The 9,096-nt window shown below is 52.8% G+C and overlaps 1 protein-coding gene across 2 annotated transcripts; it reads left to right on the forward strand.

Moving 5' to 3' along the window:
* The first annotated feature begins 2,256 nt into the window (after nt 1-2,256).
* Nucleotides 2,257-9,096, forward strand: HSP90AB1 (heat shock protein 90 alpha family class B member 1). Of its 2 annotated transcripts, none has more exons than XR_001873442.1 (12): nt 2,257-2,360; nt 2,455-2,601; nt 2,741-2,947; nt 3,256-3,415; nt 3,621-3,754; nt 4,218-4,532; nt 4,965-5,130; nt 5,316-5,506; nt 5,788-5,935; nt 6,174-6,442; nt 6,542-6,607; nt 6,869-6,984. XR_001873442.1 is itself a non-coding variant. In XM_017806627.1 (12 exons), exons 2-12 carry the CDS (start codon nt 2,455-2,457, stop codon nt 8,621-8,623), a joined length of 2,181 nt encoding a protein of 726 aa, XP_017662116.1. In that variant the 5' UTR covers nt 2,257-2,360; the 3' UTR covers nt 8,624-9,096. The 2 variants fall into 2 exon arrangements, 1 of the variants encoding a protein (XP_017662116.1); XM_017806627.1 differs by lacking the exon at nt 6,542-6,607 and adding an exon at nt 8,514-9,096 and having other exon boundaries at nt 6,869-7,202.

Consider the following 9,096-nt stretch of genomic DNA (forward strand, 5'->3'; position numbering starts at 1 on the left):
GGCTGTGGAGGTGCAAGGGCTGAAGGGAGCAGGCACCAGCATTTCCTGGGCATCCTAGGGTGCTGTGTAGCCAGAATCAGATGTGGAAGTGTTGTGTGCATCCCTTGCACAGTCAGGACCAGCTGCAAGGACACAGACAGTGTGAGGGATCATTGAACCATGGAATCATAGAACAGTTTGGGTTGGAAGGGACCTTAAAAAGAGCATGAAGTTCCAACCCCCTGCCTTGGGCAGGGACACCTTTCACTAGGCCAGGTTGCTCAGAGCTCCATCCAGCCTGGCCTTCAACACCTCAAGGAATGAGGCATGCTCAACTTCCCTGAGCAACCTGTTCCAGCGCCTCGCCACACTCAGTAAAGAATTTTTTTCTCAATATTTAATATAAACCTACTCTCTTTTAGTTTTAATCCATTCCCCCTTGTCCTGTCACTTCATGTCCTTATAAAAAGTCCTTCTCCATCTTTCTTGTAGGTTTCCTTCAACTATTGGAAGGCCACAATTAGGTCACCCTGAAGCCACCTCTTCTCCAGGCTGAACAATTCCAATTCTCTCAGCCTTTCCTTGTAGGAGAGGTGCTCCATCCCTCTAATCATATTGGTGGCCCTCCTCTGGACTCACTCCAACAGGTCCATGTCCTTACTGTGCAGGGACCCCAGAGATGAATGCAGCACTCCAGGTAGGGTCTCATGAGAGAGTAGAGGGGCAGCATTACCTTCCTCAACCTGCTGGGCACACTGCTTTTGATGCAGCCCAGGACAAAATTGGGTTTCTGGGCTGCAAGTGCACATTGCTAGCTTATGTCCAGCCTCTTATCCCCAGGGATGCTGCCCTCAGGGTACACCGAGGGACCACCAGCACCTCTGATAAGGAGGAGATTCACCTGCACATTTTGGGGTGCTATGACCTGCAGCACACCCATCTGGGAGCTTTCCTTGTGCCTGAGAACAGCCAGAGTGCCACCTCCTGATCCTGGCGGGGAACTACAAGAGCCTGCCAGCGGGACTCCCCGCTCCCTCTGGCCCACATCATTCACAGCCATCACCTCCTCGGCATGCCCAGGCATCAGAAACTGGGGCTCGGGCACCCTGATCCCACTTCCAGCTTCCTTTGCTAATCAGGCCTGTGTGCCCATAGCCTCAACATAGAATCACAGGATTGGAAGGTAACAGGTTGGGTCAGGTTGGAAGGGAACACAGTGGGTCACCTGGTCCAACCTCCCTGCTCAAGCAGGGTCATCCTAGAGCACATGGCACAGGATTGCATTGAGATGGTTCTTGAATATTTCCAGTGAGGGAGACCCCACAACCCTCTGGGTAATCTGTGCTCTTGCTCAGTCACCTGCACAGTAAAGAAGTTCCTTCTCATGTTCAGTGCAACTTCCTGTGCATCAGTTTCTGCCCATTGCCCCTTGTCCTATTGCTCAGTACCACCGACCGGAGCCTGGATCCCTCCTCTTGGCACCCTCCTTTCGGATATTTATACACACATTGATGAGGTCCCCTGTCACTCATTTCTTCTCGAACTGAGCAGGCCCATCTCGCTCAGCCTTTCCTCACAAGAGATGCTCCAGTCCCCTCATCATCTTTGTTGCCCTCCACTGGACCCGCTCCAGCAACTCCACGTCTCTCTTTTACCAAGAAGCCCAGAACTGAATACAGCACTCCAGATACAGGGATGATAAGACTTATCTTACTGCTTCCCTTAGACCCTGGAAATACAGCCTATCCAAACTGGTTTGCAATGGGGACACGGACCTGCCAGGCGCTCCATCCCTGACACTTCCCGTCCCCTCCCTCTTGTCCCCTCCCTTCTCATCCTCTGGGCTCCAGTGCATCCCGCCTCAGGACAGCTGAGCTACACGGCCCGTGGCCTCATGGGGGGCTGCAGGAAGCAGCTGGGGCGCTGCAGCCCCCCGGTTCCCTGCCCCAGGCCCGGATCCGGGAAGGCGCCGCCGCCAACACCTCCGTGACCTCTGCGGAACGCTCTGGAACCGCCTCTGCACCACTTAGCACCGAACACTGCGTTCCTCCGCGGCGGGGCGCGGAAAATAGTCCCTCGGAGGGCCGAGGACCGCGGCACCGGGACCCTCCGAGCGCCGCGGAGAGAGACATAGGACTGCGTCGGCCAGGAGGCAGCATGGCGGCAGTATGAAGCTGAGCACTGCGCGCCCGCCCCCACCATGGCCGCCGCTAAACGGCAATGCCAATGCCTCCCATACATCATTTATCTACGGCGCGCTGACCAAGGCCCCTTTAAGGCGGAAAGATATGGATGGCGTGCGCTGAGGCATTCTTCTCCGTGCCTATAAAAGACGGCCGGTGGAGGGGCAGGTCTTTCACCCGTCCCTCAGGCCTCAGACGGTAAGGGCAGAGCGGCGGGCGGGGTGGGCCCAGGGCCCCCGCCGCCCTACCCTCAGTGCTAATGGCCTGAACATGGGCTGTGTTTGCCTTGTAGATGCCCGAAAAAGTGCAGCACGATGAGGAGGATGCGGAGACCTTCGCCTTCCAGGCGGAGATCGCCCAGCTCATGTCGCTTATCATCAACACCTTCTATTCCAACAAGGAGATCTTCCTGCGGGAACTCATCTCCAACGCCTCTGACGTGAGCCCAGGCGGGGGGTGGGCTCCTTCCTCCGCGGGGGGGCCCGGGTTGCGGACTGGTGTTCTGCTGGGGGCGCCCAGAGAGAGGCCGTGGCCTGGGTGTCCTGGGAGGCCGTGGTGATGATCTCCCTCTCCCCTAGGCTCTGGATAAGATTCGCTATGAGAGCCTGACCGACCCCTCAAAGCTGGACAGCGGGAAGGATCTTAAGATTGACATCATCCCCAACCCCCGGGACCGAACGCTCACCCTGGTGGACACTGGCATTGGGATGACAAAAGCGGATCTGATCAACAACTTGGGCACTATTGCCAAATCCGGGACCAAAGCCTTCATGGAAGCCCTGCAGGTGGGTTGCGTTTGACTGCATGGGTTTCCTGGGGCCTGGGACACGGTCTTGCACTGGTGTACAAATACTAATTAATAAATAAATAATAAAAAGGCTTTGCTGCCTTGTTTGCTGTGGGAACTGTTTGCCTGCCCCAGTATGCTTCCCCACCTTTCCAGCAGCAGGGAGGAGCTAAGGGTAGGGCTGGCTGCCTGTTGGCGCTTGCCTGTTTTTCTCTGTGTGCTGACCCAGTTCTTTGCTGCTGTGAATCAGTTGCGGACATTTTCCATCTCTTCGCTGGTCTTATCAGTTGCTCTCTACTTTCACAGGCTGGTGCAGACATCTCCATGATTGGGCAGTTCGGTGTGGGCTTCTATTCTGCCTATCTGGTGGCAGAGAAGGTGGTAGTCATTACCAAGCACAATGATGATGAGCAGTATGCTTGGGAGTCATCAGCTGGGGGCTCCTTCACTGTCCGAACTGACCACGGTATGTATTGTACAAAAAAACAAATACATTTTTCTGCTAGAAGCGCCCCTTTTCCTGGTGCTCCATAGAGCTGTGCTGCATTGTCAGTCATACTAGTTAATCCTGGGTATCCTGTAGTGTTTAGGCTTGAGGAGCTGGTCGCAGTTGCTCTCTGCCCTTTAATGCTATGCCCTGAAATCCTGATGTTTCTCTCCTCTCCCTGCAGGTGAACCCATTGGACGTGGCACCAAAGTGATCCTGTACTTGAAGGAGGACCAGACCGAGTACTTGGAGGAGCGTCGTGTCAAAGAAGTGGTGAAGAAGCACTCCCAGTTCATTGGCTACCCCATCACGCTCTATGTACGTAAGGAAAGGACAGTGAGGACCCACTGGAAAGCTGGAGGCAGGGGTGGGTGATGTTAAGAGCAGCAACACAGAGAAGGCCCAGAGCATGATCTCTTCCATTCCTTTCCATAGTTCTTGGCTGCTGGGTATTGAGCAGTGGTGCTCCCAGTTTCTTTTGAGACTGGGGTTTATTGGACATGAAGGGTGTCCAGCTACAATTTTGGCCTTTGAGCTGTACAGCTGGAGGTCATCTAAACCAGCCACAGAGGAAGGAGGGTTTCCTGCTGCTTGTCTCATTCTCTCAGGCACAGCTTTCGGTTGTATGAGGAGGGATTCTGAGGGCTGGTTCCAAGAGAAGCTTTGGCCACATGTTGCCATTGTTAGGCTTTGGAGGACACCCGTTTTTCTCATCTGGAGAAAAATGAATTCTGGTAAGAGTTGCTTGGGCCTAACCTATTTCTTGTACCTTTCTCCACAGGTGGAGAAGGAGCGCGAGAAAGAGATCAGTGATGATGAGGCAGAGGAGGAGAAAGACAAGAAGGAAGAGGAGGAGTCAGTGTCCAAAGATGAGGAGAAACCTAAAATTGAGGATGTGGGCTCTGATGATGAGGAGGAGGGAGACAAAGGCAAGAAGAAGAAGATCAAGAAAATCAAGGAGAAGTATATTGACCAGGAGGAGCTGAACAAGACCAAACCAATTTGGACCCGCAACCCTGATGATATCACCCAGGAGGAGTATGGCGAGTTCTACAAAAGCCTCACCAATGATTGGGAGGACCACTTGGCTGTCAAGGTGGGGGCTTGACTACCCTGCCTTCTGGGGAAAGACAGAGAGTCCCTTTCTAGCCCATATCGAGAGCCTCATGTGACGCACGTGGTTGTGCCTCATTGGGACTGAGGGATCCCAGGCCACTTGGTGGTGTGGCAGTCTGCACTGTGACTCCCATGCAGGTGGAGGGGTTGGCAGTGCCGATTTGTAAGCAGGACAGGAGGGTGTTGGGCCTCAGAAGCATGACTCCTCTGTCCAAGCCTGCTGGATGCCAGAGAATCTTGGCACCTAGGGGACAGTGAGGCTGAGGAGGGGGAAATCCAGGTTGCTTGGATGCTGGAGACCCTGCTGTGCACCTGTGCCAGCCCCAGTGCTGAGGAGCCTCCCTACAGTGGGTATTGGGGGAAGGGATAGACGTGAAGCACCTCAGCAGCTGTTTCTTTCCTGGTTCCACAGCACTTCTCCGTGGAAGGGCAGCTGGAGTTCAGGGCCCTGCTTTTCATCCCGCGCCGTGCCCCTTTTGACCTCTTCGAGAACAAGAAGAAAAAGAATAATATTAAGCTTTATGTGAGACGTGTCTTCATCATGGACAGCTGTGATGACCTCATCCCTGAGTACCTGAGTAAGAGCCCCCTGCTTCAGTCTCCTGGTGTGGAGCTGGGACCCCCACAGCCTGTGATACTGCTCCCACTACAAAGGGGGCTGGATGAGGTGTGGGTGCACAGCAGTCAGTGTTTTAGCACTCTTCCTCCTGTGTTGAAGCTCAGAATCCTTAATTTGATGCACGTTTTAATTTCCCCTACTCAGACTTCATCCGGGGTGTTGTGGACTCGGAGGACCTGCCTCTGAACATCTCCCGTGAGATGCTCCAACAGAGCAAAATCCTCAAGGTGATCCGCAAAAACATTGTGAAGAAATGCTTGGAGCTCTTCTCCGAGCTGGCAGAGGACAAAGAGAACTACAAGAAGTTTTATGAGGCCTTTTCCAAGAATCTGAAGGTGAGCTGGACACACTGCACCTGGAGGAGGGAGGGTCCCATGACCCATCTGGCTGAGAAGCAGTCTTGTCCCTGTACTCTGTCTCCTCTGCATGGATGTTAGGATGAAGGGAAAGGGGGTCTTGTGAGTGCCCCAGAGAGCCTTTGTGGGCAGCCATCCCCTCTGGCTGCCTCAAACACTCAGATGATCAAGAGGTGGGCAGAGATGGCTATGCCTCAGGGGTGGTGCCAAGTGCATCCAAGTCTCATTCTGGAGGCTTCATGCATCTTTTCTGCCACCAGCTGGGCATCCATGAGGACTCAACCAACCGAAAGCGCCTTTCGGAGCTGCTGCGTTACCACACGTCCCAGTCAGGTGATGAGGTGACTTCGCTTTCAGAGTATGTGTCCCGTATGAAGGAAAACCAGAAGAGTATCTACTACATCACAGGTGAGCCAGAGCTCCTCTGAGCTCTAGTGAGGTGAAGGGAGGTTACCTGCCTACTAGCCTAACTTAAAACTTTTCCTGCTGCCTTCAGCAGCCTATCCCTAAGAGCTGGGGAAAGGCCAACAGGCCTAGAGCCCTGGATGCTGCCCGTTTTACGTTAGGGGTTCCAAGTGCTCTTTGTTCTGCTGTAACCAACTCTTATGTCTTGGTGATGTTTCATTTCTACCCTCCACAAACACAGGGGAGAGTAAGGAGCAGGTTGCCAACTCAGCCTTTGTGGAGCGTGTGCGGAAGCGTGGCTTTGAGGTGGTGTACATGACAGAGCCCATTGACGAGTACTGTGTGCAGCAGCTCAAGGAGTTTGATGGCAAAACCCTGGTATCAGTAACCAAAGAGGGGCTGGAGCTGCCTGAGGATGAGGAGGAGAAAAAGAAGATGGAGGAGAGCAAGGCCAAGTTCGAGAACCTCTGCAAACTGATGAAGGAGATCCTGGACAAGAAGGTGGAGAAGGTGAGATGGGCAGGGAGCTCAGCCCTGGGCTGGAGGGAGGGGGTCCTCCGTGCTGCAGGCAAGGGCCCCAGCTCAATGCATGCCTCTCATCTCCTGCAGAGGAGCCGCTAAAGGAGTCTGGAGGTCCCAGCATGCACCATCTTGCTCTAAGCAGCCAGGCTGCAGGTGAGGGGCACTGACCCAAATACGTGCATTGATAGGAGAGGGTAAGTGTGGGAAACATGCAGTGGGTGCTCAAAATGCTAGCCGAGCTGTCCAAACTAGTCTGTGCAGCAGTCTTGGAACTGCTTGGAAGATCTCTGCTTGCTTTGGGGTGTCCCCAGGTGAACTTGGGACAAGGACTTTAAGCTATCATGTGTGCCGTGGCTGGGCCTAGTCCAGGCCATACGGAGACCTTGCTCAGCTAACCCTCAGCTACGTTGACAGGTCACGGTCTCAAACCGGTTGGTCTCCTCTCCCTGCTGCATCGTCACCAGCACCTACGGCTGGACAGCCAACATGGAGCGCATCATGAAGGCTCAGGCGCTGCGGGACAACTCTACTATGGGATATATGATGGCCAAGAAGCACCTGGAGATCAACCCTGACCATCCGATTGTGGAAACCCTCCGCCAGAAGGCTGACGCTGACAAGAACGACAAAGCTGTCAAAGATCTGGTGGTGCTACTCTTCGAGACTGCTCTGCTGTCCTCTGGTTTCTCCCTGGAAGATCCCCAGACCCACTCCAACCGCATCTACAGGATGATCAAACTGGGCCTTGGTAAATATCCATGCAGCTTCTCAGGTCTGGAGCAGGCCCTGAAGGCAGGCTAACTGATCGGGCTAGTTGTAACTGTCTTGGGGCCGGGGGAGGCCCATAAGTGAGCCATGCTGGTGTGATGTGCAGAACTGGCTGTGTACCTAAGGTGGCCAGGGGTAAGTGGAAGCATTAAACAAGGTACTTCAGGACAACTCAGGGCACTGAGTGGACTGTCCTGTCTTCCACAAGGCCAGGACCCACCACCAGGCTGTTCAGATCACAAGCTGAGCCTTTTTATTTCTTCAGAGCGAATGTCAAAAGTCTGTCATGGATGATGTAACCCATCTGGTAAAACAGTTTGTGCTTGTACCCAGCCTTTTTCTCCAAGTTTGCTATTTAGCTAAAAATGTAAATCAGAAGTGCTGTGCCTTGGCACAGCTAAGGTGTTAACTCTTTACTGCCTGTTCTCAGTAGGAGTAGGGTCTTGTATTACTCAAACTGCAGCTAGGAAGTCTGTATGGTAGTACAACTTTCTGTTCAGAGTAAACTGAAATACCTGCAGTGTTGGAAACTAAGTAGCTTTAGAGTCTTGCAACTGCTTTACTTGTGACTACTGGATTTACTGTGTTTGTCTTGAGAGAAATGCTCATGTCTTAAACCACATTCACTTCAGGGTTTTGTGGCACTGGGTGACAAGTCTTTTGTCGTTAACCTCTACTGGCTAAGGAGTGCCCTCTAATGGCATATATCCATATATTAGTGCAGATGTTACTGGGAACATGATACAGGATTAGTGCTGTAGTTGACAATAACTCCTAATAATACTGACTTGTGTTCTATTAGTTTTCAGTCTGGAGGAGACTGAGGGGAGATCTCATTACAGTCTGCAGCTTCCTCATGAGGGGAAGAGGGGCAGGCACTGATCTCTTTGGTGACCCATGATAGGACCTGAGGGAGTGTCATGAAGCTGTGTCAGAGCAGATTTAGGTTAGATGGGAGGAAAAGGTTTTTCACCCTGAGTATGGTTTGGCACTGGAACAGGTTCCCCAGGGAAGCGGACACAGCAGCAAGCCTGACAGAGTTCAGGAAGCATTTGGACAATACTCTTAGGCACATGGTGTGACTCCTGGAGATGGTCCTGTGCAGGGCCAGGATGATCCTTGTGGGTCCCTTCCAACTCAGGATATTCTGTGATTCTGTGAACTACTGGATGGTAATAGCCCTGTTCTTCAGGCTGTGGGCAGGAGACAGGTTTGCTCTGGGAGAGGCTGTTCTTCTGGGATCAGGTAGCACTTGGAGGCCTCATCTCTTCCTTTCTTTCCATTCTCCCAGGCATTGATGAAGATGAGGTGACTGTAGAGGAGCCCAGTGCAGCTGTCCCTGAGGAAATCCCCCCTCTAGAGGGAGATGAAGATGCATCCCGCATGGAAGAGGTAGACTAAAGAAGGAGAAAGGCTCTTCCCTCATCTGCCAGACCTCTGCCCTATATCATGTCTGCTTAGAAGGGGGTCTGCTCCCACCAGCTGCTACTGACTCCATGGTGGTGTCTATTTTTTTGGCTATGTTTGGTTGGGGTTGTTTTTGGCAGGGTGCAGGAGGGTATGATTTCCTTTTTGTTTGTAGTGCGTGATTCAGGTAGCCCAAGCCTGTCCTCTGTCTTTCTGCTTGTGTAGGAACAGCTGCTGATGGGGAGTGGAGGTAAGGAGGCATCAGGCTTCCTCTTTTAGCCCCTCATGGGGTATCCCATGTTACCAGTAGGCATCAAACACTGCCCTTGTTCCATTGGGTTGGGAGAGCGTTTCCTCTGAGCTGCTGCCTCCCTGAACCCCTGAGGTAGAATATTGTACTTCGGTTGGTTTTTGTTTGATTATTTTTCTGTTATTTGTTCTACTGCAATTAAAGAATTGATGATTTA

This window comes from Lepidothrix coronata, unplaced genomic scaffold (genome assembly GCF_001604755.1).
Source record: "Lepidothrix coronata isolate B3197 unplaced genomic scaffold, Lepidothrix_coronata-1.0 Scaffold16, whole genome shotgun sequence".
NCBI classification, from domain to species: Eukaryota; Metazoa; Chordata; class Aves; order Passeriformes; family Pipridae; genus Lepidothrix; species Lepidothrix coronata.

Excerpts from the sequence above, each read along its gene's own strand:
- HSP90AB1 (XM_017806627.1), top strand. The coding sequence starts at position 2,455 with ATGCCCGAAAAAGTGCAGCACGATGAGGAGGATGCGGAGACCTTCGCC. Across the intron at positions 6,443-6,868 it reads TGGACAAGAAGGTGGAGAAG|GTCACGGTCTCAAACCGGTT; the intron begins GTGAGATGGGCA and ends CTACGTTGACAG. Across the intron at positions 7,203-8,513 it reads GATGATCAAACTGGGCCTTG|GCATTGATGAAGATGAGGTG; the intron begins GTAAATATCCAT and ends CCATTCTCCCAG.